The 24329-nt window shown below is 56.1% G+C and overlaps 3 protein-coding genes across 5 annotated transcripts; 1 reads left to right on the top strand and 2 right to left on the bottom strand.

The window, feature by feature from the left end:
- The first annotated feature begins 1775 nt into the window (after positions 1–1775).
- Positions 1776–8165, top strand: ABHD8 (abhydrolase domain containing 8). Of its 2 annotated transcripts, none has more exons than XM_032412357.1 (5): positions 1776–1978; positions 3200–3947; positions 5935–6105; positions 6249–6465; positions 7481–8165. In XM_032412357.1, the coding sequence occupies exons 2-5, from the start codon at positions 3208–3210 to the stop codon at positions 7649–7651; spliced, it is 1299 nt and encodes a 432-aa protein (XP_032268248.1). In that variant the 5' UTR covers positions 1776–1978; positions 3200–3207; the 3' UTR covers positions 7652–8165. The 2 variants fall into 2 exon arrangements, with proteins under 2 accessions (XP_032268248.1, XP_032268247.1); XM_032412356.1 differs by lacking the exon at positions 1776–1978 and adding an exon at positions 2441–2755.
- A 2557-nt stretch (positions 8166–10722) lies between these two features.
- On the bottom strand, positions 10723–14228 carry ANKLE1 (ankyrin repeat and LEM domain containing 1). Its single transcript, XM_032412266.1, has 9 exons — positions 14167–14228; positions 13942–14094; positions 13404–13509; positions 13151–13299; positions 12162–12901; positions 11830–12001; positions 11380–11539; positions 11146–11275; positions 10723–10895 (listed from the first exon to the last, which is right to left on the bottom strand). The coding sequence occupies exons 1-9, from the start codon at positions 14226–14228 to the stop codon at positions 10723–10725; spliced, it is 1845 nt and encodes a 614-aa protein (XP_032268157.1).
- Positions 14229–15646: 1418 nt separating this feature from the next.
- BABAM1 (BRISC and BRCA1 A complex member 1) lies at positions 15647–22784 on the bottom strand. Of its 2 annotated transcripts, XM_032412170.1 has the most exons (10): positions 22677–22784; positions 21755–21800; positions 21025–21384; positions 19963–20021; positions 19145–19265; positions 18984–19062; positions 18340–18364; positions 17002–17131; positions 16720–16806; positions 15647–16071 (listed from the first exon to the last, which is right to left on the bottom strand). In XM_032412170.1, exons 3-10 carry the CDS (start codon positions 21331–21333, stop codon positions 15868–15870), a joined length of 1014 nt encoding a protein of 337 aa, XP_032268061.1. In that variant the 5' UTR covers positions 21334–21384; positions 21755–21800; positions 22677–22784; the 3' UTR covers positions 15647–15867. The 2 variants fall into 2 exon arrangements, with proteins under 2 accessions (XP_032268061.1, XP_032268062.1); XM_032412171.1 differs by lacking the exon at positions 21755–21800.
- Between the last annotated feature and the right edge of the window lie 1545 nt (positions 22785–24329).

Raw genomic sequence — 24329 nt, 5'->3', positions numbered from 1 at the left:
TGGGCCAGCAGGTGGCAGGCGAACGGCACCTCTTTGGCATGCGCGTGCGTACAAGACGTTGTGTTCCGGGGTCCTCTGGGAGCTGTGGTTCCTTCTCTCGTCGACCTGCAGAGGGTGCCCGGAGGTGACCGTGGCGCAGCTGGTGGCAGCCTCAGAAAACGGCTGGTCGATCCTCCTTCCCCCAGCAGGAGGCAGGCAGATGGCACACAGCTGGCTGGCAGCTTTTCTCTGGGCCCAGCCAAGTCTCTGTTCCTTGGCGGGGAGCCCAGGAGACCTAAGTTGGAGTTGCCTGGCTGTCCTTGGGGTGGTCCCTCCTCCTCTCGGGGATTCAGTTTCTCAATCTAAAACTCATGTGTTTCAAGCTTGCCCTTGGTGGTACCTCCATTCTGGCCCTAGAAAAAATTTTCTAATACTCAGATCTGAGCCCCTTCCCTTCTCTCTCAGCGTCTATGGTGCTCGTTTCCCCAGGGAAAATATTCAGCTCCTCTGGCAAGCATATGAAGCCCTCCATACACACACACACACACCCTCTAAAATTTCAGCCACACCCGTCTATGCCTGATGTTCTACTCATCTTCCCCCCACACACACACTCACTTTTAAAATCCTCGGATATTTTCCTCTCCCCCAGCCCCATCCCTCCCTTTGGCCCAACCATGTCCCCATATGACTCTCCCCAGACTCTCCCAAAAGCCCAGGGGCTCCTCAAGGGCTAGGCTTGTGGCTAAGTCCCTGCAGGAACCCCAGAATCTCCCAGCTTGGAAGGCGGGGGGGGGGGGGGGGGGGGCGGGAGAAGGGGACTGTTTACTGCATGAATCAACTGAAGTCTCCCAGGAGCATCCTGAGTGGGCAAGAGTGGGAGGTGGGACCTAATTCAGCTCTGGCAGCAAATTCCAGGAGATGGGAGTGGGCAAGGAATGGTTAACCCCTTGTCTTCTGAAGCCCATCCTACCTGCACCATCACTTAGCAAACCAGTATGGTATTATACTACTAAACCAGTACAATAATAATGTCAATAATGTATTGAACACGTATCATTCTGGGTGTTTTTACCTGCATAGCATACTCACAGGGGATTAATTTCATAGAGAAATAAGTGGAGTCTCAGAGAAACGGCTTGCCCAAGGTCACATATCAACAAAGGGAAATGTAGTTTGAACCTTGGGATCTCTGATTCTAGCTGGGACCACAGAGTCACCGGTTAGATTGGCCGGCGGTTAAACTGGCCTGTCTGTGAAACTCCAATTCCCTAATTATTCATAGCTTCAAGTCGTCCGTTTAAAGGTTTAACGAATAACAATTTCCAGGACTTGATATCACATAGCCGTGGTTTTAAGTCCCACCTCTGCCCCGCAGTCCCCCAGCTTGCCTTGTGACTTTGTGCCCTTTATGAGCCTCAGTTTCCCTACCCGGAATTGGAAAGATCTGGGAGTCTCTAGAACAGAAAGGTCACAGAGAGAGGACCATGGGGGTCCCATTTGGAGGATACAAGGCTGTTCGGAGGCAGGGGCTAGACGAGGGGATCCTATTCGTAGTAAGGGGCTCCGGCTGCTACCTCCCCGGAGCTCCGCAGACCCCAGTTTGGGACCCCTTCTTGGCCCTGGGCCAGGCCCAATCCCTCCCTCCTCCTCGATAAGCCCCAGAAGGGGGTGGGGCTGCTGCTTCCTGAGCCCGCCTTCATCCCGGAGCTACCGCCTATGATTGGCAATCTAACTAGGCCAGGTCATTTCATAGCTCTGATTGGTCTAGACGGCCGTCCGTCGGCATACGGCCCCTCCCCCCGGGGAGAGACTTAAAGGGCCGGCTCTCTCGGCGGCCGCGGGATGCCCCCGCGCTGACCGCCGTGGGCCCGAGCCCGCCCGCGTAGACGCGCCGGGCCGACCCCGTGCCACCATGTAAAACGGCGCCGCAGGCGGACGCTGGCTTCTCCGCCCGGGACCCCTCCGCCCTGCCCCGGGCTACAGGGCCCTCGATGAGGTGAGCGGGGAGTGGGCTCTGGGAGGGGGACATCGAGGTCCCCGGGGCTTCCACTTCGGAAGGGGGTGTGCACAAAGCCAGTGCTCGGGCTCTTAGGAAACCGCGGAGCCCCAGTGGCTTCGACCCCGCCGCAGGGCTTACTAGCACCTGAGAGGCAGGGATCTGGCTCTCTGGGGAGGGGACCTGGCGTGGCGCATCTGCGTCCCCCTCCGCAATCCGGGGTTGGGATTCCACTGGAGTGGGGGGACGCGACCTGCTTCCCCTCTATCAGCAAGTACGGGCCATCGGAGGCCGTGCCTTCAGCATGTCTTATCCCCGCGGCGCCCAGGATGGGGACGGGGGAGGGGTTGGTCCCATCTCCAGGCCCTAGACAATGGGGGTGCGCTGCACGGGTATCCCCCTTGAGTTATGTAACTGCCTGTGGTTGCCATGGACACGGGGGGGGTGGCCCAGGGAGCAGGATAGAGGACCAGAGGCCCCCAGGGAGGGCTTTACCTTCTCCATCCTCGTCTCCACCTTTGGGGATTGTGTGTCAGACCCCCAGAAGTCAGGGTACTGACGAGGGTACAGACTGGGCTTCAGCTTGCCCGTCTGTGATATAGACCCAGTCTGGGTCTTGCGGAGCTGGACAAGGCCTTCTGGAGCTCAGTCCCTAACCCCCTCTCCCAGGGCCTCACCTTTCAGGAGCCAGGTTCAGAGGCCTGGATGGGGGCTCGTTGGAATCTGCACCTTTTTAGATGCCTTCTGAGGCAGTCAGAATGTGCCCATTTGGTGAAAGTAAGTTAAATGAGAATGTGTGCAGGAATGAATGGATGGATGAATGAATGAATGGGTTATGGAAGCCATAGCTGTTATAACCCTGAGCTGCGGGGGGGTGGGGGGGAAGGAGGGCTCATTTGCCACAATGTCCCCTCCTCCCAAGAAGCAGCCCTGGACTATACCACCTTTCCTATGGACCCCTCTTGGGGTCAGCCATAGCCAGGTCCTTCTCTCTAGGATAGACTAGGCTAGCCAGGAGGGTAGCCGACCACCATGCGGGCACTGACCAGACAGACAGACAAAACATCTTGGTGCTTGGCTAGCTCTGGCCCTCCAAAAACTAGAGCCCAGAAGGGGCCTCCTAGTTCAGCTCACCTGACGCAGGTGCAGGGAGTGGGTGCTGTGGGGGTGGAGGGCTCCTCGTTTAGATGGCCCCTGAGATGGTTGTGCCCCCTCTTGCAGGACACACCATGCTGACTGGGGTGACCGACGGGATCTTCTGCTGCCTGCTAGGCGCACCGCCCAACGCAGTGGGGCCGCTGGAGAGCGTCGAGTCCAGTGATGGCTACACCTTTGTGGAGGTCAAGCCTGGCCGTGTGCTGCGGGTGAAGCATGCTGGGCCTGCCCCAGCCCCCAACCCACCTCCACCACGGCCAGATACTGCCCAGGGGGACCAGTCTGGCTTGGTCCGCTGCCAGCGCCGAATTACCGTGTACCGCAACGGGCGGTTACTGGTGGAGAACCTGGGCCGGGCACCTCGAGCTGACCTCCTGCATGGGCAGAATGGCTCCGGGGAGCCGCCGGCCGCCCTAGAGGTAGAGCTGGCCGACCCAGCGGGCAGCGAGGGCCGCTCAGGCTCAGGCAATGCTGGGAGTGGCAGCGGCGGGCGCCGGCGGCGAGCCCGGCGCCCCAAGCGCACCATCCACATTGACTGTGAGAAGCGCATCACAAGCTGCAAAGGTGCCCAGGCCGACGTGGTGCTCTTTTTCATCCACGGTGTTGGCGGCTCCCTGGCCATCTGGAAGGAGCAGCTGGACTTCTTTGTGCGCCTGGGCTATGAGGTGGTGGCACCCGATTTGGCCGGTCACGGGGCCAGCTCGGCACCCCAGGTGGCCGCAGCCTACACCTTCTATGCGCTGGCAGAGGACATGCGTGCCATCTTCAAGCGTTATGCCAAGAAGCGAAACGTGCTCATTGGGCATTCCTACGGGTGAGCCAATGCTGGGGTGGGGATAGGGGTGAGAGATGGGGGTAGCAGGGACTGGACACCCAATCGCCAAACGCTGACTTCTCTCCTTGAAAACTCTCATTAACGTCTGTAACAAGATAGGGATTCCCGCCACCGCTGCTATCATTATGTATTCTTTTATTTATTTATTTTTTTAAAGATTTTATTTATTTTTTGACAGAGACAGACACACAGAGAGGGAACACAAGCAGGGGGAGTGGGAGAGGGAGAAGCAGGCTTCCTGCTGAGCAGGGAGCCCGATGCGCAGCTCGATCCCAGGACCCTGGGATCATGACCCGAGCCAAAGGCAGACACTTGATGACTGAGCCACCCTGGCGCCCCTCATGTTCTTTTAAAGCAGTGTTTCTCAGTCCCAGCACTGCTGACGTTTTGGATTAGATCATTCCTCTCTTTGAGGAGCTTTCATGTGCACTGTAGGATGTTTAGCAGCATCCCTAGCCTCTACCCACTGGTTGCCCCTGGCACAGTGGCCTAGTGATGGTCATGACAATCAAAAGATTGTCTTAAAAAAAAAAAAAAGTGTCTTCAAATATCGCCACAGGTTCCCTGGCAGTCTGAATCATCCCTGGCTGAGAACCAGAGTCTTTAAGTTCAAAAATCAGTTGCTCTGGAGATCCCAAGGCCTCCAAGGAAGAGCTGATTAGAATCCTATAAAGTCTTTTTACAAGGGCCCGGGTTGCTGTAATTCACTCCCACTTAAAGGGGTGATACATAATACCGTCTAGCATTTAGGTGAGTGCCCACTGCATTGAAGACTGGGCCTGGGTGCCTGATCACTGCCAAGTGGTACCACTCTCTTTTACCCAGGAGGAAAGGCAGGATCTGACCAGCCTAGTTTGAGAACCACTGTTTTAGTGGTGTGGCCCATGCAATTAGACAAGAGAAAGAAACGTTACATATGTTTCAGAAAGAAAGGAAGCCAGGCTGGGAAGTAACATGGCTCCTATTTGTTTATATAACACCCCCAAAAGGGGATGCTTATGCTAAATGTTTCCTTCAATTAAATGAGCACCCATCTGTGGTAGTTCCTGTGACCTCATAGCAATGCTATGAGGACAGCCCGGTTACTATTCCACAGATGTGGAGACGGAAGTTCAGAGAGGTCAGGCCATCTGCCCAAAGGCACACACAGAGTCACTGGTACAGTTAAGTCCAACTGACTCTTGCTTGTACCCTGTTCCTCTTTACAGCTAGGGTTGGCAAATTTTTTCTTAATGGGCCAGATAGTAAATATCTTACGTTTCTAGGACATATGGTCGTCTCTGCTGGAGCTTTACAACTCTACTGTCATAGCAAAAAAGCCCCCATAATTGTAAACAAATGGGCGTGGCTGTATTCCAATAAAACTTTATTTACTAAATAACTTACACATTTACAAAACGGTAAACTCAGTTTACAAAAACAAATGGCTAGCCCACAGGCCATCGTTTGCCAAACGAACCCGGCTTTAGAGAGAATGAGGAGCTGGACTGTGGGGGCTCTTCAGGCTGCACCTTGCCACCCTGCATAAGGCAGGCTGATGTGCCATGCCCAGAGGCTGAAGAAAGAGGATCCTTACAGGCAAAGGATGCACAGGAAACAGGGACCTTCTCTGGGAAACCAAAGAGTAGCAGTCTAACTGGATTGCTTTCTTAACACTTGGCAATAAGTAATTCTTACCCATTTGGGGGTCATGGCGGCTTTGAGGATCTGATGAAAGCTCTGGATTTGGATCTTCTCTCCAAAAAGAAGGGGGAAAAATCACTGTTAACACACACATAGTCCTCTAGTTTGGGGGCCCTCAAGATGCCCCCCCATCCCTCACTCCCATCCAGTGCCCGTGGGCCCCAGAATGTTGGCCTTCAAGGACCTGTCTCTGGGTGAGGGGAGGGCATTAACTCCCTCACTGCCTGGATCCTGCTGACCACCCCCCTTCCACCCTCCCCGCCACCCACCTACCCACTGGCAGTGTCTCCTTCTGCACGTTCCTGGCACATGAGTACCCAGACCTGGTGCACAAGGTGATCATGATCAACGGCGGGGGCCCCACAGCACTGGAACCCAGCTTCTGTTCCATCTTCAACATGCCCACGTGCGTCCTGCACTGCTTGTCACCCTGCCTGGCTTGGAGCTTTCTCAAGTGAGTCACCCCAGCCCTGGCGGACCCTGGGCATCTCTGAGTTGGGTGGGAGGGGAGGCCGTGTTGCTGCTGGGACGGGCATTGGAGGCGCCCCTGGGAGCCGGGCTGGCACGAGGCCTCCAGGAGTGCGTCCCCACCACCAGGGCTGGCTTCGCCCGCCAAGGAGCCAAAGAGAAGCAGCTACTGAAGGAGGGCAATGCATTCAACGTGTCATCCTTCGTCCTGCGAGCCATGATGAGTGGCCAGTACTGGCCTGAAGGTGACGAGGTCTACCATGCTGAGCTCACTGTGCCCGTCCTGCTCGTTCATGGCATGCACGACAAGTTTGTGCCGGTGGAGGAAGACCAGCGCATGGCCGAGGTAGGGCCTTGGCACCTGAGCCCCCCCCCCATTCCCTGCTCACGTGCTCCAGGGGGATTCTGCCTTGTGCTCCCAGGGAAGGGAGAGCTTAGATTGAGAGTGCAGTCCAGAACGTGGGGCTGCCCTGGACAGGTGTCAGGATTGGGTGCTTTCCCCACTGCACATAAAAGGTGCTCTGCAGAGCTGGGATTTGTATAATGACCAGGGATGCAATACGTAATTCTGGGAGAGGGTGGGCCAGAGGATCTTTAGATCAGACACTACCGAGAAAGGGTCTTGGGATCCTCAGCACTCGGAATAGCTCAGGACCAGTAGTTCTTAACCAGCAAAGATTCTGAGCCCCGGGGGACATTGGAAATGTCTGCAGACTTTTTTGGTTGTCATGTATGGGGAGGAGGGGCTTCTGATATCTGGTGGGTGGAGGCAGGGATGCTGCTCAGCATCCTGTAATGAACAGAATGATTCTTTGGCAAAGAATATTCCCACCCCAGGTGTCAGTAATGCCAAGGTTGGGAAGCCTGGCATGAGAGACCTTGTCTTGGCATGAGAGACCTTGTCTTTCTATCTCCGTGATTCTCACCCAGCTGTGAATTTGATCCCTAGGGATATTTGGCAATGTCTGGAGACATAATAAGTTGGGGTGAGGGGCGTGGGTCACTGCTACTGGCATCTGGTGGGTCAAGGCCAGGGATGCTGCTCAACATCCTGCAGTACACGGGACAGCCCCCACCATAGAGAATAATCCTGCCCTATATGTCAGTAGTGCTGGGGTTGAGAAATCCTGCTCTGGACGTATTGTTGCCACGTCATAAATGTTGAATGAATATTGAGTTGAGCTCCATTGGGGCAACAGGCTATCCTCCAGCGCCCCCTTGGGTGGAAGTAGAGGGATGAAGGGTAGACCACAGGAGGGACTTCCTAAGGCTGCAGGCCTGGTGTGGATGGGCTTGGGTGTCCCAGGGCAGCCTGCCTTTGCCACGCTGAGCCTGTTCCCCCCCCCCCCCCCCCCCCGCAGATCCTGCTGCTGGCTTTCCTGAAGCTCATTGATGAAGGCAGCCACATGGTGATGCTGGAGTGTCCGGAGACGGTCAACACGCTGCTCCACGAATTCCTGCTCTGGGAGCCCGAGCCCTCGCCCAAGGCCCTGCCCGAGCCCCTGCCCGCGCCCCCAGAAGAGAAGAAGTAGCCGCTGGGCCGGCCGGGCATCGCTTGGTAAGCCGAGGAACAGCAGGAGGAAGCCAGGAGCCGCCCCTCGTCCGCAGCGCGGACCACCTGGGCGGGCCGTTCGCTCTGGTGGGCGGAGTCAGGTCAGGGAGACGCCCCCAGGCCGCCTGGGTAGGGCCTGGCATTCTCCGGAGCCAAGTGGATACACCGCTCTCCGCTTCCATCCTGCCGGACCCATCGGTGTTTTGGGGCCGGAGCCGGAACCCCCGTGGAGGATGACCTTGTACAGAAGCCCCTGCCCCTCAACGCCACGGCCGAGGCAGGCCCCCCACCCCGCTCTCTGTCTTCCGTGTCAGCCGTGCTTGATCCTGGGACCCTCCGGGGGCCCCGCCTCATTGCCCGAGACCTTCCCCACCCATTTCTTGGCGCTGGGAGCTACTGTTGCCCAAGTGGGGGGGGGGGGGGGGGAGGGGGGCTGGCGCCACCGAACCTGCACATCTCAACTTGTAACTCAATAAAAAGAAGTGACAATCTGAGTCTCCGGACCTGTGCTGGGTGACGGCAGGGCAGGGTCGTCCTGAGCCTCAGTTTCCCAGTGTGCAGACTGGGCTGATGCGGGCGCCAACCCCTCAGGGCTGACTTGCGGAGAAGTGAGGGCGTTGGCCTTCCAGGCTTGCTTGCCGAGTTCTCCCTCCCTCCCTCAGAATGCAGGGGCTGCTTGGGCAGTATTCCCAGAGCAGAGGCAGATGGTGAGCTCCGGGTCCCTGGAAGGCAGGAAGCCGTCCAACTGAGGTTCATACAGGGGTTAAGGGGAGGATCAGTAAATGTTGCATGGGTCGGAGCTGCCATAATTGAGTGCCGCCTGTATACAAAGCCCTGTGCCAAGTGCCTGATGCTGTCGGTTCATTGAATCCCTTTTATCCCATGCCATTCAGTGAGTTGGTACCTCTTACTATCCCATTGTATCTTTCAACCTGGTTTAAGGTCACTTTTGCCATGAAGATAGTTTTTGTTTGTTTTTGAAGCAGACGAATCTGCCTTTCTTGTCTGGCAGAAGGATCTCCTGACCTAAGGCCATGCTCTTACTCCTCTAAATTTTTTAATGTATGTATCTCAAGGTACACCTCTGGCTTGTGTGAACGGTGAGGGGAGAGCACTGTCCCTTTAGTTACTGCATCTTTGGTCCTTTCCCCAGTGGTTTGTAAGCCCACGTTTAGTTTAGACCAGAGTTCTCATGGGGGCACTGTTTTCCACTAGTAAATTTAAAAAAAAAAAAATTTATTTATTTGAGCGCACACCCACATGAGTGGGGGGGCAGAGGGAGAGGGAGAAGCAGGCTCCCCGCTGAGCAGGGAGCCTGACGCAGGACTTGATCCCAGGACCCTGAGATCATGACCCTAGCCAAAGGTAGACGCTTCGCCGATTGAGCCACCCAGGCACCCTCCATTAGCAAATTCTGGAGACATTTTTAATTGCGGCAACTGGGGGTGGGAGGAAGTGGGTGGAGCCCACTGGACAGGACTGCCCCTACCGCAAAGAATAATTCGGCCTCAAATGTCAGTAGGGCCCACATTGGGAAATCCTGTTAGACAAATCTCATCTCTTTTGAGTCTTTTTTTGAGGTTGGGGGGGGGGGCGTGTCTCTGGATTCTTTCCCAGTGACTTCTTTGTGAATTCCTGGGCATGTGGCACACTTTTAATTGCTATCACTTTATCAAGAGACTTGGTGTCTGGGAGGCCTCCTGGTCTTATATATGAGGAAAGGGAAGCTCAGAGAAGTTTCCTGAGTTTGGTCAAAATGGTAGAACCCAGGGGCGCCTGGGTGGATCTGTCGGTTAAGCGTCAGACTCTTCATTTCGGCTCAGGTCATGATCTCAGGGAGGTGGGATCAGGCCCCATGGGGGGGCTCCCGCTCAAGGCAGAGTCCGCTTGAGATTCTCTCCCTCTGTCCCTCCCCCAGCTAACGCATGCTGTCTCTCTCTAAATAAATAAAATCTTTAAAAATAAATAAATAAATAAAATGGTAGAGCCCAGACCCACTCCAGAGGCCTGGCCCCTAATTACCATACTAGCCATTCTCCAAGAGTAGCCAGGGGCTCAGCCTGCAGGAATTGAGGCAGGTGGGACGGGCCGGGGTTACATCCCGCCCCCTGCAGGACGTGGTTCGCTGAGCCGCGATGATGGGCAGATGGCCAACCCAATGAGGCGGCGGATCCTCCCAAATCTCTAAATACACTAAATGCTTTGAAGAAGCAACTCCCAGAAAATAAAATGATCCCGTCAACACCTCACCAGGATGGCAGCTTGGCATTTACTAAAGCTCTTAACACGTGTGAAGTCTGAAATCGCATAGCATCACCAAGGAATGGCGGTTATTTATTGCATCTTCTAGCGGAAGAAACAGCCTCAGAGAAGCAATGGAGACCCGAGTTGCACAGCTACCCTGAGGAGGGCTGGTCGCTCACCCAGACCCCGGTCGACCTCCCGGGCTCTGCCCACGTCACCACACACAGTCGGCCCCTGGACAGCATCACGGCGCCTCCTTTCCCCAAGAGATTTTCCACCTGCTGGGCTCCTCTGAGCCACACACTGTATTTCCTGCCTTTGTTTACTCCCGTCTCCACCATGACCCCCTGAGGTAGGACTTGTCACTGTCCCCACTGTACAACTAAGGAAACCGAGCCTCAGGAAGACAAGTTCTTGGTCCGAGGTCCCACAGCTGGGAAGCAGAGAAATCCGGCCCTTGAGTTTGGCCGCTTCCCCCAGCCCATCCTACACGTGAGCCCCTGTGTCTGGGAGATAAAAGCGGATTACACAGACAGGACCAAACTGCCAAAGCACTAGCATATTCTGAAGCACTGGAATGTTCCAAAGATCCTCTGGTTCCCTACTTGCTCTCCCATGACGGGAAGCTCCAGAAGCTCCATCTGTAACGAAGTCTTCCCTCAGCTTGAGGGGAAGATACACCCTCCTGCCCGCCGCCCCCTCACCCCTGGCAGCCTTCTGGAGATGGGTGGCTGGCGTCAGCATGGGGCAGCTGCAACATTCAAACACCCTGGTCTCTACCTAGGCTGGATGGCAGCTCCCCAGTACTCAGCCACGCGCCTGGATGTCCTGGGGCCGCAGCTCTCGCTCACCCTCAGCCAAGAAGACAAGGAGGGTGCGGTGCAGCAGATGCACCCCCAAGCGGCGGCGCCGGGTGGCTGGCCAGCCCGCCACGACTCCATAGCAGTGTCCTTGTTTCTGGTTGGTCAGCGTCTGGATCCCTGGAGAGATGAGGGGTCGGGCATCCTTGGAAACCCTTGGCAGATGTGACAGGGAACCCACTGCATATTGCTCTTAAGCAGGGACAAACCAATAGAGCAAAATATATACGCTTGCAGGTACATAGTTGGTGCTCAATAATTGCTCATTGCATGAATGAATGAACAACTCTGAGAGGAAAGGGGTGAGGTAATCAGTAGATCAAGGGTCCTTCATGTGACCCCACCCCCACCCCACAAGCCAGGCACCTACCTAGAGCATCCACAAGACACGCCTCTCGAGTATAAGCCTCCACAGCAACCACGTGTTGGAAGCAATGCAGGGAGACCACGCCACGACCACTGGCCCAAATGTCCAAGATCTGGTGCACTTTGGGGCAGGCCTAGGGGACCAGGGTGGGGTCAGGGGTCTGCCCTCCAATCCCCTCCTCCCTTCACCTCCCCATGGCCAAGTTGCCCCTGCCATGACCCTGATCCTTAGCCCCACCTGCTTTCCTGGCTGCCGACGGAGCCTGAGGGCCTCCCAGAGGTGGACATCCGGCCGGGCCCGTGTCCCTTTCCCCACATAGAAGATGGCATGGACAAAGATCCGAAGGCGTTCAGCGGGGGTCAGTGAGAAGGCTCGAGCTGGCAGGTCCTGAGTCTTCCTGGATGAGGGGAGTAGCTCAGAGAGGAAGAAGTGATGACAGTTGCCCCGGAGACAGTTTCTCAGTTCACAGAGCAACCCGAATCCATGTCCAGTGAGCCCCATTTTCTAAGGCAGAGAGTGGTAGATGCTCCCTAGGGACACTCAGCAGCTTGAACTTGGTCTAACCAACCTTTTAAAGAAGCTGACGCCCAGACACGGCCAGTCCCCCCTTATAAAGATACAAAGCAAATAAGAACCAATCCCAGGATTTTCCAGCTCCCACCTCTGAGTCATCCCTGCCCCAAGTACCTGGGGTCCAACAGTAGATACGTGAAACTGGATTTCACGACCCCCTCCCGCCACCTTCTCTTGGGATCTGGCCGCTCAAACTGCTGGGCAAGCACATCCTCATCTGCCTGGGCATCTGGGATACAGCCTGTCCGCAGGGCTTCGGCGAGCTCTGGGCTGTGCCCTGAAAAGTCTGAGTCCCGGGGGGGGGGGGGGGGGAAGGACTGAGTCAAGGCAGACAGAAGAAGGGGCTGTTCCCAGAGACAAAGAATAAAATAGGCAGGACTGAGAGACAGGGGTCTCCAGGAATTCCTGGAGGCTCCTTGGACTCTGGATGCCCCTTACAGACTAACCAGGAGCAGCATGGGCTTCTTCCAGCCGTCGGAGGTGGTATGGCCGAGGGAAGGGTGTGATGGGGCCGGGACTCTCGCCAAGCACTCGGAGCCCTCGCAGCAAATCCAGGTCAGACATGGCAGGGACCGGAGGGCACCAGCAAGAGGGGACAGGGTCCCTGCCACCTGTGGAGCTCTCCTCGTCCTCCGTCAGCCAGAGGGCAGCCACATCACTGTCGAGGGACACCTCTTCGTCTTTTAGGAAGGGGGAGTCGGGGAGTCCAGGCGGTGGTTCCCGAGGGGGACTTGGGGCAGGGCTCCCACCAGGGAGGGATATGGCGGAGGGGGAGGCATCTGGAGAGGTCAGAGTCAGGGCCTGCAGACGGGTATTTAGTTCTGCCTCCCTGTCTGCCCTGGCAGCTCGATGCACCAGCTGTGGGGTACCTGGAGACCTTGGCATCCTCTGGGAAGGTCGAATACCAGGCAGGAGTCCCTGCTTGGTCTGGGGTAATGGCCCAGCCCAGGAGGAGGTATGCGGGGCTGGATCTTCAGTTCCAGAAGCTTCGATCGCAGTGACAAAGGAGGTATCTGAGCGGTAGTCCCATAGTCCTGGAGGGGACTCCAAGCCGCTATCCTTGTCAGCAATCTCAGGGTGGGCAAGGAGGCTGGGGGATCTGGGGCTGGCCTCCAGGCCCATGTCCCTGCCATCACGTCTGCCCAGTGCTGTGGAGCCCAGGGTCACATTGGGAGGTCCAGAGGGGCTGGTGTCCAGCCCCTTTCTCCAGGGGTCTGGGCCTGCAGTAAGGGATGAGAATGAGGGTGAGAGAGGAGGGGTGAAGAGAGCCAGAGACAGAGATGGGGGCTGGATCAGACAGAAAGAGGCCGGGAAAGAGTCGGAGGTAGACAGCTTTCCGCAGACAGTACCCGTGAGCCAGAGCCAGAGAGGGGACATCAGAGGGAGGCGCAAATCTAGATCAGAGGTTAGGCCCCCGAGGACGCGCAGGCCCCACTCACCGTCAGCCTCGGGCTCAGGCTCAGGCTCCTGGCTCTCTGCCCGGGTCCGGGTCGAGGTCTTGGTCCGAGTCTGGAACTCCCGAAGGACGCGCGCGCAATCCTGGGGCCCCTGGTGCTCTGCCAGGTCCAGCGGCCGCAGTCCGTCCTGCGGCGGCGCGGTCAGCAGGGGGCACCCGAGGCCCTCTTCCCTCCCTTCTTCCCTCCCTCCCTCCCTCCGGGTTCGCCCTGCCACAGGCGCTGGGCTCTCACCTGGTCTCGCAGTGCGGGGTCCGCTCTGTGGCCCAGCAGTAGCTCCAGGCCACGGCGACAGCCCCAGGCGGCAGCCACGTGCGGCGGCGTCAGGGCCTCGACCGAACTGGGGCAGGAGCGGAGGAGGGCTCAGCGGAAGAGGGAATGTGATCTCTGCCTCCGCACCCCGGAACCTTGGCTCTCGGGCTCCTATCGCCACCCCCCAGCCTGAGACACCATCCTTGGATCCTAGACACTGCGCCCTCGGCCAGACTCAAGCCTCTTCTCTCTGAGCCTAGAGCTCCCACCGCCAGATCCGAACCTTTGATCCCTACTTGGCCCCGGCGCAACCTCACATCCACCCTCCGTCTGGGACCCTAGCTCCCGCCCTTGGATCCTCAGGAACCGCCCCGAGATCCCCAAGCCCCACCTTTGGGCACCGAGTCTCCGCCCCTGGGCTGTGGGATGCTCTCTCCCAGACTCCCAGTTCTCGCCCTCGGACTCGGGAGACCCCTCCCCTGCGCGGCTCACCCCGCCCCGGGGCCAGGCCTCGCCTCACCGAGAGTTGGCGTCCCCGCCTCGGCGCAGCGGGGCTTCGAGACAGCGCAGACCGCGCGAGTGCCGGGCTCCCGTCGCCAGGTGCGTGGCTGCCGCGCCATCCGCCAGCAGCGGGTCGGGGTCGGCGCCGCGGCTCAGCAGTTCCTCCACCGCCCTACGGACTGGAAGGTCAGAGTGGACCACGACCCCCGCCCCGCCCCGCCCCCGGCCCGGTCCCCGCCCTCACCGCGGCTCCTCTTCCCGCAACGCTGCCCGAAGCCGCTGCGCCAGGCCGGCCGCCGCGTCCATGCCGGGGCTGTAGCGGAGCCCAGTTGCCCTGCCCGCCGAGTTCCAACTTCCCGCCGCGCCCGTGTGCGCACGCGCCGCCCCACCCCCCGCCTCGGGGCTCCGCGGGCCGGCGCCGCGCAGTGTCGCCCACCAAGCTGCCCTGCGCCGCACCGGCGTCCACATCGGGGCGCGGGAGCTCTAGCGCCTGCGGGGGCCCGTGACACCGAGGGGCGCTCAGGCAGCGCCTGGGGCCGCCGATAAGGACCTGGGCGGGTGGAGGCCGCCGAGTGTGCCATTATCTCGTCTCAAAAGCGGGGAAAAGCGAACTCACCCTAATAGAGGGGTGGAGCTGCTTCCCGGGACCGGAGGTGCCCACAGGGCATTACGGCTCCCGGAACGTTTTGCCCAGGGGGCCTCCGTGGACGCGCACAGCCTCGATACCGTGTAAGGCTTCAACTAACAGCTCCCGCCGCCATCTCTGGGTCGCCCGTTTTCACTCCTGGGGAAACGGGAGAGGCCACTACTTTGGAGCTCTGGGCTGCTGAGGGCCTTAATTTTCCCATCTGCAAAATGGGAGAATAATCTCTTCCAGGCTGGTGTGAAATGGCACGAGTTTCACCACAAGGGCCTGGCACATAAGTGTCCAATAAATGCTCAGAGGTAGGAGAAGCTGTTGTTCAATAAAGCTGTTTCCGGGGTGCCCGGGTGGCTCAGTTGGTTGGGTGTCTGCCTTCAGCTCAGGTCATGATCTCAGGGTGCTGGGATGGAGTCCTGCATGGGGCTCCCTGCTCAGCAGGAAGTCTGCTTCTCCCTCTGCACCGCCCCCCATGCGCTCACACATGCTCTGTCTCAAAAATAAATACAAAATCTTTTTTTAAAAAAAGAAGCTGTTTCTGTTTTGTAAGAATCTAGTTGCTAAACTTTTTTTCACAATCACTCATTATCCAGGAAGGTAGTTGAATGGTAGACCTGTTGTATCTGTCTTTGGTCTCCCTTCCTCTGGGGAAAACTCATACGATTTCCTGAAAGAGCTGTAATCCCTTCCCAGAGGAAAGGCTTGATCAAGTCCTGGCGGATCAGAGCATCCCACAACTCTGGCCCACGACTGGCCCAATGTAAGGTTACCTGACCCAGGCAAGGCCAGTCCTATGGAGTTCTGGGGGCCCTCTCTTCACCTGGGCTGTAGTTTGAGCAGTGATCACAGCCCTTTCCGTGGTTTGGGAGAAAAGCAGGGCACACTGAACACCGATCATGCAAGATATTTCAGCCCACCTCAATGGCATTATTGTCTGAACAACTGAATACAGCCGAGCCTGAAGCTGCACTTTGCTTTTTATCCACAAGAACCAAATCATTCCCCTTTCTGTTCAGCTGGTAGGTTTTGTCACTTGCAACCAAAAAGATCCCAATTAACACAAGGTAACTGTTGTGGACCTGGGTTAGGGATTCACAGATTTTTATTCTGATGACAAAAAGTGCACAGGGAAGAACAAAACTACAGTCGACAAACCAGTAGTGTGAGGAGGGCTGGAAAACATAGGGAATGGGTGCCCAGAGTCCCCAGGAGCCTCCTGGAACCCTGCCACAGAGCCCAGTTTAAGAACCATTCTCTAAGCCAAGGGCTTCACTGCACGAGAAGGCGGAGACACACAGGGATGTTTCAGACAGTGGCTTCGACCTCAGTGGCTTCATCCTCCTCCTCCAGCAGGCTGTAGGAAGCATGACTCTGGCAGGGCCGCTGCAGTGGGTGAGCCAGCAGCTTGGCCATACAGTTGTGCAGCTCAAGGGCTGGCCCAGCCAGCGCCACCTCATACTTGTAGCTGGTACCCTTGGTATCCAGGCTGCCCATGAAGGCAAACATGTCCTGTGGGGCCGGGGAGGGGCCGTTCAGGTAGAGGTTCCCCGATGGACCCTCTCTGCCCCTGGAGGGCTTCCCAGAGGAGGGGGTTATCAGGGATGGGTTCTGAAGGATGAAGAGGAGTTTGCCAGAAAGGAAACATTCCCATGTTCAGCAAATATTCCCCCACCACCCACCCAGTGGTAGGGACCCCAAGAAATCTCAGTCCTGGAGCCCCTAGTTTGGAGAGACACAGTTAGATGCAGACTACCCCCAGGCCCCACGCTAATCATCCCTGAGGAGCAGAGCCTTTAGGTTTGGGTGCTGAAGTATGAGTAGGAGCTGGTCTTAACTCCCCCTGTTCACAGTCGGGTAAACTGAGACTCAGAGGTAAGTGGCCTAATCAAGGTTCTATAGCTCGGTCTGGGCTGGGATATGAAAGACCAGTAGAGTCTGGGGAGGCAGGAGGGAAGGGCGCGCCATGCAGAGGGCACCGTGAGAGCAAAGGCAGAGAGACGCCCTCGCTAGCTCACAGCAGACACGCAGGAATGGCTGCTGAATGGCCTAAGGACCATGATCCAGCAGGGCCAGGGCTCCAGGGCTGCAAAACGGAGGTGGGTTCCGAGACACCCCACCTACACCCATCTGCCACTCACACACACAGCAGCCTCTCACCTTCCAGCTCATTTCCTCTTCCTTCTCGTCAGCGCCATTGTGGATGTAAACAACATCAAAGAAGAAGTATGGGCACTGGAACATTTTCTGCAGGGGAAGAACGCCAGCCTTCAGGGCTTGAGTCACCCCATGCCCCCATGACCATAATTCCCCAGCTTTTGCCTTGGACTCTGGGAACCTGCCCATAGACACCCCAGCTCTTGTGATCAGGAAGTCCCTCCTGGTGTCTAACCACCATTCTGCTGGCTGCAGATATCCCTCCCTTTCCCCAGCCTCACTCACCTTCATGGGCTCCGTCAGGGAGAACTGGGGCTGGCAGGGCGGACGGCTATAGACAAGGATGGTGCGGACCACGTACGGGGGTGGAATTGTCTGCACATTCTCGGTGACTGGCAGCTCAGTCTTCTGCTGGCTGCGTAGTGGATGGTGGGGGACAGGTCAGAGCACACTCTGGGGATCCACCCCTCTTGTCACCCTCGGAGAGCCCGGGACTTCACCGGGCATGCAAAGCCCACAAGACTGCTGCCTCTGAGCCTCCCCACATTCTGTTCCCTCTGCCCAGAGTGCCGCCCCAGCCTCACCCTTCTGCCTGACCTCTCCTGCTGGATCGGGGAGACTCCGCTGACCCCAAAGCTGGAGCCCGCTCTGACCACCCTCACCATCCTGAACATCCCCCATCATTGACCTGAGTTGGACCTGTCCCACCAGGCCAGAAGAGTCTAAGGTAGGAACCTGATCTTATCAGCTAAGTTAGCACCCACGTCCCCAACTGGCCACGGCTGGATCTCACATTGGCAGAGAGCACTGGGCAGACAGAGGGCTAATGTCTTTAGTACGTGAAAAGCAAATCTGATCAATAAGAAAAAAGCCGACATCTCCCTATAAACATAGGCAAAGGGGACAAACGGACAAATCACTGTAGGAAGACTGAATGGCTTACAAATGAATGAAAAAAGGCTCAAAGAAAAGCTCAGTGACAGTAACAGGTAGCCTCTACCAGACAGGCAGAACCTTCGGCGGCATGAACAACTCTGGTGTCGGGAAGTACACAGGGTTGGTTTCCTAGGAAAGTGCTCTGGCAAACTCTAGCAGATTAAAAACACACACCCCTTTGGCCCAGCACGTCTTCCACTGGGAATTTATAGGATGGGTTCACTTGCAAAATTTGCCAGGACCGCTGTACCACGTTAATCACAATGGAAAAGGCAAAACAGAATCCGTGTCCACTATTAGGAGGCAGGTAAAAACAGGGGTTGGACTACTAGTGCCCATAAGCTAAGAATGGTTTTTACATTTTCAAAATGGTTGGAGAAAGAAAATCAAAAGAACATTTTGTGACACGTGGAAAGGATATTAAATTCAAATTTCCGTGTTCATCGAGAACGTTTTACTGGGACCCAGCCCCGTGCACAGGTGTGGTTTGTGACTGCCTTCAGGTTACTCGGGCAGGATCCAGTCATCAAGACAGAGACCACATGGCCTACAAAGCTGAACATATTTACTGCCCGGCCCTTTACAGAGAAAGCGTGCTGCCCCATGGGTTAAAACAATGGAGTGGGGGACCTCAGGGCGGTCACAGGACTGACATGGAAGGCGAGACGTGGGGAAGGCGGTACTTACATGAGGCTGAAGAGACCTTCTAGATCTGGCAGAGAGGCTAAGGAGAACGCTGGGGGCAGAGCACGGGCAGGAAGCAGCGGGTGGCTTCCCGCATCCTGATGCCAGGAGAGCCCAGGCCCCTTCACAGCCGGTGCCAGGTACCACCACGCAGGAGACGTGCTGTGCGACCCTGGCCCAGTCGCTTGCCCTGTCTGAGCCTGTTTTCCCTCAGCATAGATCACAAAACAGGGGGCCGGCACTGGATGCCCTGAAAACCCTTGGTGGCTCAAAACTCCCCTTTCCCTCATGCCCAGGGCAGCCATCCTCACAAGGCAAGAGCCATGGGTGTCCCCGTCCCCTACCCCCCGACACTCAGCATTGTTTTGTAACTCATGAGGATCATTTTCTGTCTAAGTTTTGGGCTGCACATGAGCCTTTTGTGTTCAAGTTAGCATGAAATGTGCTGTGCCCAGGCCGCAGGGGCTGTAGTAATGACTGTGACTCCTCAGTCCCATATTGCCATCTATTGAGCACCAACTGTATACTTGGCCCTGCAAAGAATGCTCCCCATGTGTGTGGTTTTGACATCTAGAGTCCAAATCAGCTGGTTTTGTTTCTGTACCATGTCCAGGCCCTCCACAGGGCAGCCCTGCCTGTAAGGATACTGAAGGTGGAGCAGGAAGCCGTCTCCAGGTCGTAGAGGCAGCTGCAGAGTTCGCGGGGATCGGAGGTCAGGCCGGACAGCTGCGGGAAAGCACAGGCCTCAGCAAGGTGCCTCCCTGCCCCGAGGGAACCCCTCGGCAGCCGGGCCCTGCCCCAGCCTCACCCAGGCGATGTCGTCGTTCACCACCACCAGCGCGAACTCGTGGCTCTTGTCGATCTTGTGTTTTGTCCGCACAAACATCTCAATCATCTTCTGGGAGACGTTGAGGGCGTTGGTTTTGGAGCTGGGGAGGGACAGAGGGTGAGGGGGGGCGGTTAAGGCGGGGCCTCCCGGCCTGGAGGGTGTCTCCTCACCGGCCAATCCTGGGGAGCCCTCTGCCAGCCTTGGGATTAGGCACTGGAGGCCCAGGTCAGGTCATGCAGCGGGGAGGTGGAAGAGCCCAGCCACCCCTCTGTAGCTTTTGCCCTCTCCGAATGGGGTTCCTCTGGCCAGCCTGGGTCTCACAACTGATCCCCATGAGGTCTCCCCCAGGCCTTCACTCAGTCACAGATGGCTAGGGATGGCAGCCAGGGGAAGGCGGGCTTGTCCTCAGCATCCCCCAGAGCCCCTTGGACCCTATCCAGTCCCGGTCACCAACCCCACAGGGACCCAGGTGCTCAGGGCAGGGGCTTCGGGGACAGCTAGGCCTGGGTCTGAGTCCTGACTATGCCTATTTGCTGTGAGGCCTTGGGCAAGTCACTTCACCTGGCAGAGTTTCTGAGTCATTGCTGTGCCAGGGCTTGGAACAGAGCCCTGGTGGGTCACAGCTTTTTTAGGGTCGGTTGCCATTGCCACTCTGACAGCACCAGGCCCCAGGCCAGGCCAAGCTGCTGTGAGTCTCAGAGAGAAAGAGCCCTGAGTTTTTTGAGCTGCCTCCCAACCCCCCCCCAGCCCGCCCCAAGCCGTGGCTGCATATTCAAGCCCCCAAATGTTCCTCTCACCCATTGAATGACTCCAGCTTTGACAGGGACATTTCCTCTGACAGGTCCAGGCAGATGATCTGCAAGAAGGTTCGAGGGAGGTGAGGGCCCTGCGCCTGGCAGCACTAGCCAAGTGAACACTAACACTGGCCCCCACTGCACTCTAGCGGTCCTCTCCAAGCAGCTCTGTCTGAGTGGTGGTATCAGGACCCCCACTTCCCAGCCAAGCAACCTACTTTGGAAGACAGTGGTTCAGGGAAAAGAGCACTAGATTGGGAGTCCAGGTTTATAAGTGAATAAAGGAGCCAGAGAAAGTCTGACACAGAAACAGGAAAACAAAGGTAGAGTGGGTTGAATTGTGCCCCGGCCCCCACAGATATGCCCACTGGGAACCTCAGAATGTGACTTTTTTGGGAATTAGGGTATTTGCTGATGGAATTAAGAGAAAAATCTTGAGATAAGATAAAGATCCTGATCAGGGACACCTGGGTGGCTCAGTTGACAGGAGCATCCGACTCTTGATTTCAGCTCAGGTCATGATCTCAGGGTATGAGATCCAGCCCTCCATCGGGCTCCCCACTCAGCGGGGAGTCTGCTTGATACTCTGTCCCTTTCCCTCTACCCCTCCCCAACCCCACCCCCCACTCTCTTTCTCTCTCAAATAAATAAATAAACCTTTAAAAAAAAATCCTGATTCAATGACTTATTGTGTCCTTATAAGAGAAAGAAGATTCAGAGACACAGATGGGAAGGCCATGTGAAGACAGAGGCAAAGACTGGGGTGATGCGGCCACAAGCCAAGGAACACATGGAGCGCCCAAGGGCTGGAAGAGGCAAGGAAGGATCTTTCCCTACAGCCTCCAGCGGGAGCACAGCCCTGCCCATTCCTTGATTTCAGACTTCCGGCCTCCAGAAGAGTGTGAGAATGAATTTCTGCTTTCTAAGCCACTGCTTTGTGGTAATTTGTTGTGGTAGCCCTAGAAAACTCCTACGAAGTGACTGCAGAGTGAATCCCAAAAAGCAAGAACATTAAACCTAAGGTTCCCTAGCACCTCACGGCCACAGGCCAAGCCCCTCACTTACCACCTTCTCTGGACAGTTGACCCTCGGTGTCCGCACCTGGACTTCAGGAGCTGTTGGGGGCACCTGCCAGGGCTTGGGGCCAGCTCCTGGAGGATTGGGGGTCCCATCGTCAGCACTGGCCGCCTCGCCCTCACCCTCGCTGCGGCTGCCCACACTGGCCTGGGCCCCCAGTGCCCGGTCCTCAGCCCCCTCAGGGTTGGAGCGTGTTCGGGGCCTGGGCTCAGCTGACTGCTCCTCTTCCTCTTCCTCTTCCTCCTCCTCCTCCTCCTCCTCTTCCTCAGCGGGGCTGCTGGGCTCTGCCACCTCCATGGCCCCTAAGTGGCTGGATGGAGCAGGGTTGGGGGAAGCCAGGATCCTCCCCTTAAAGGTTTTAAAAATATTTGGTTACTGGACAGGACAGAGCATGAACTGCTTAATGACTGTAAAAATCACTTCTTTCCGGGCCTCAGTTTCCTTATCTGCAAAACGGGTACCTGGCATCCCATTTTTTCTGTAGTGCTAACCCTGCCCCTTTCCTTGGCTAATGAACAAATCCGGCCACAGGAATGGCTCAGAGATGGGGCATGACCCAATACAGGTCAGTGAGGGGCAGCTCTGCGGCTTCCAATAGTGCCATTAGGGAAGAGGGACTCGTTAGAGTTGCAGAACTGGGAGGATAGAAGTCGAGAGCTGTCAGGAGCCTCTTTTGCCTCCAAGAGGGGAAAGAGAACCTGCTTAAAGTGATGCTCACCCAGAAAACAGCAGCTAGACCTCTGTGCACCTGGATCCAGCTATGCCTGAAACCGCAAAAAGGAAACCTCATTTAAAATGGAATCGGGAGGCCAAAAGGGGAGCTCTCACCCCCTAGCACAATGGCAGACCCCAAATTCCCAACAGAAAGAAGACTATACTAAGCCAGCAAAAAAATGAAAGATTTTCTCCTTGCCTGGCAATAGCCCGGCCGATGACAGACTGTCACAACTCAGCCAGTGAAAAGCCATTAAGCTTCAATTCCCAATTTACTCCAATAGACTTTAGGTTTATAACAGCCCGTCCCAACTCCCCTTCCTCTATAAAAGAGCACTCCTCTCCTTTGTTCTGGACTTGCCTATGGTTTTGCTATATAGCTTGTGTGTCCTGAATTGTAATACTCTGCTATTCCCAAACAAACCTCTTTTTTGCTGGTAAAAATAACTGACAATTTTAGTTTTAAGGCTAAGAGAATAATTAGCTGGGGTGCCTGGCTCGCTCAGTCGTAGCGCATGCAACTCTTGATCTTGGGGTTGTGAGTTCGAACCCCACCTTGGGTGTAGGGATTGCTTAAAAATAAGAAAAAAATAAGACTAATTAGCTCTGGGATTCTCCCCAGCGGGCACCGGGCTGCCTAGAAGGTGTCTGCGCAAAGGAGGGGCACGAATCTAGGTGTTAAAGGTTCCTTTGAAGAAAGATAGGACGCCAACAGTTTGCCTATCTGGGCTGGGGTGTGGGCAGCGGGGGATGGTCTCTGAGCGGCTTGTAACCCCCTGAATCTCTAAGGAAAACAATGCTTTAGCTTCGGCAAGAGGGATGAAGGCTAGACTGCAGGAGCAACCAGAGTGGAAAGCGGAAGCCTCGGGGAAGGCTAAGGGTTGGACCTCTAGGGACGGGACCGCAACCACCCAACCTCTTCTCACCGGAGCCTGAGCCTCCCTCCGACTCAGCCGAAAACCGACTAGGAAGCCGCCATCTTTCGCAGCCCGGAAGTAGTGCGGCGCGGCCGCGACGCCTCCTGGGAAATGTAGTTCAGTAAGCCGTAAGACAAGCGGACAGCTGAACAGGAGACGGCTGGAGAGCCTTGAAAGCTGATAGGCTGGGACTGTGCTAGGGAGTGGGGTTTGGAATGTGATTGGTTAAAGCAAGAAGAGCCGGAGCTTTGATGTTTCTGGCCGAATCAGGCTACACTGGTCAGTACTTCAACCCTGATAGGCTGGGACGAGGCCTAGTGGAGTGGACCTTTCTATGGAATAGGCTTAAAGGGATGGAGAAGGCCTCACTTGCGATGTGGTAAACTGAATGCGAGTGACTTGGGCGGGATTTAGAAGAAGAGGTAGGGCTGATTGGTGATTGGTGGAGCTGACATGGCCCTCAGCGAGGGGCGGGTTTTTGCGGCCCGAGGTGGGCGTGGCCCACACCCCAGGCCCTGCCCAGTTACTTAATTTTGCTTCTTATTTTACACATATTTGCAAAAACCAAAAAGACTAAGCCAAAACTATTTCAGACCACGTTTTCTTTTTCATGCGCACTTCTCCTCTTACCCCCTAACCATTTAAAACCCAGTCTGAGCCTCAGTTTCTTTATGTGTAAGAGGTTCAATTAAACAAGCTCTCATGAGCCAGGCTCTGGTCTTTGACAGCCAGGAGGAGCTATGCAAGCTGAGTCTTCAAGGATGGAGAACTTGCCAGAAAAACAAGAGAATGAAAGGCATTCCAGAAAGAAGGAACCGCCTTGGCAAAGGTCTGGAGGCTTGCAAGAACCTTGGAGTGGTGGAGCCTGTAACAGGTTAATATGGCTGGAGCAGAGGCTAAGAGTGCAGATTTCAATGTGCCTGGGTGCCCCCAAGTCAGAGAATTGCAACTTCTTTCCTTACCGCCTTTGGGGACACAGAAGCAGGAAGATTCAGCCTCCTAGTGTCTGTCAATGGAATGAGGAAGATTCAGGCTACTCCAGGCTCTGCACAGTTTAAACCAAGTGAAGAAACAAGGAAAGGGTGTTCCAGGCAAAGGTTACAGCATAACCCAAGGCCCTGGGTGTGAGAATTGTGAACCTTCAACTGTTCACAGAGGGGGTCATCATGGCTAAAGCAAGGAGTATACATGGGCCCAGGCAGCAGGCATAATTTTTAAGGTCCTCGAATGCTGGGTAGAAGAGCTTGAAATGTTTCCCAAGGGCAATGGGGAGTCATGGAGGGTACATGAGCAGAGGAGGTGACCAATGCGGTCTCTCTCTCTGGGGCCTGGGTGGGGAAGGGAGTGAAGGGGTGGCTGTAGAGTCCAGGGAGAGAGCTGGGCTGGCATCCAGGTGGGAGGGGAGAGGCTTGGGCTGTTATTATGGATGGAGTTGAGGAGGCCCTTTAGAGATGGATGCAGGGAAAATGGGCAGGATGTAGAGACAATCTGGGCTCTGAGGAATCCAGCATTTACACAGGAGAAACAGCAGCTGGTAGAGGAAGCAGAGATGGGAGGGTCAAAGAGGTAGGGAGCAAGAGCGGTGTGTTATAATTCAGTTCTTGGATGGATTTTAATAAATTGCTTGTTAAAATTCCCATGACACTGTAGAAAAATGCTATA

The sequence above is a fragment of the Phoca vitulina genome, unplaced genomic scaffold (genome assembly GCF_004348235.1).
Source record: "Phoca vitulina isolate PV1807 unplaced genomic scaffold, GSC_HSeal_1.0 scaffold13, whole genome shotgun sequence".
Taxonomy (NCBI): Eukaryota; Metazoa; Chordata; class Mammalia; order Carnivora; family Phocidae; genus Phoca; species Phoca vitulina.
Note: the sequence above shows the minus strand (reverse complement) of the source record. Positions and strands in the feature narration are given on the sequence as shown.

Bases quoted from the DNA above. Each gene is read 5' to 3' on its own strand.
- ABHD8 (XM_032412356.1), top strand. From the start codon at position 2,716: ATGCCTTCTGAGGCAGTCAGAATGTGCCCATTTGGTGAAA. The intron at 3,948-5,934 runs GTGAGCCAATGC...ACCCACTGGCAG, and splicing joins CTCATTGGGCATTCCTACGG to TGTCTCCTTCTGCACGTTCC. The intron at 6,466-7,480 runs GTAGGGCCTTGG...CCCCCCCCGCAG, and splicing joins AAGACCAGCGCATGGCCGAG to ATCCTGCTGCTGGCTTTCCT.
- ANKLE1 (XM_032412266.1), bottom strand. From the start codon at position 14,228: ATGGACGCGGCGGCCGGCCTGGCGCAGCGGCTTCGGGCAGCGTTGCGG. The intron at 12,902-13,150 runs GTGGGGCCTGCG...GCTGGACACCAG, and splicing joins GAGCCCGAGGCTGACGGTGA to CCCCTCTGGACCTCCCAATG. The intron at 11,540-11,829 runs GTACTTGGGGCA...CCCCTCATCCAG, and splicing joins TATCTACTGTTGGACCCCAG to GAAGACTCAGGACCTGCCAG.
- BABAM1 (XM_032412170.1), bottom strand. From the start codon at position 21,333: ATGGAGGTGGCAGAGCCCAGCAGCCCCGCTGAGGAAGAGGAGGAGGAG. The intron at 20,022-21,024 runs GTAAGTGAGGGG...ACCTTCTTGCAG, and splicing joins TCAACTGTCCAGAGAAGGTG to ATCATCTGCCTGGACCTGTC. The intron at 17,132-18,339 runs GTAAGTACCGCC...TCCACTACGCAG, and splicing joins GAAGGTCTCTTCAGCCTCAT to CCAGCAGAAGACTGAGCTGC.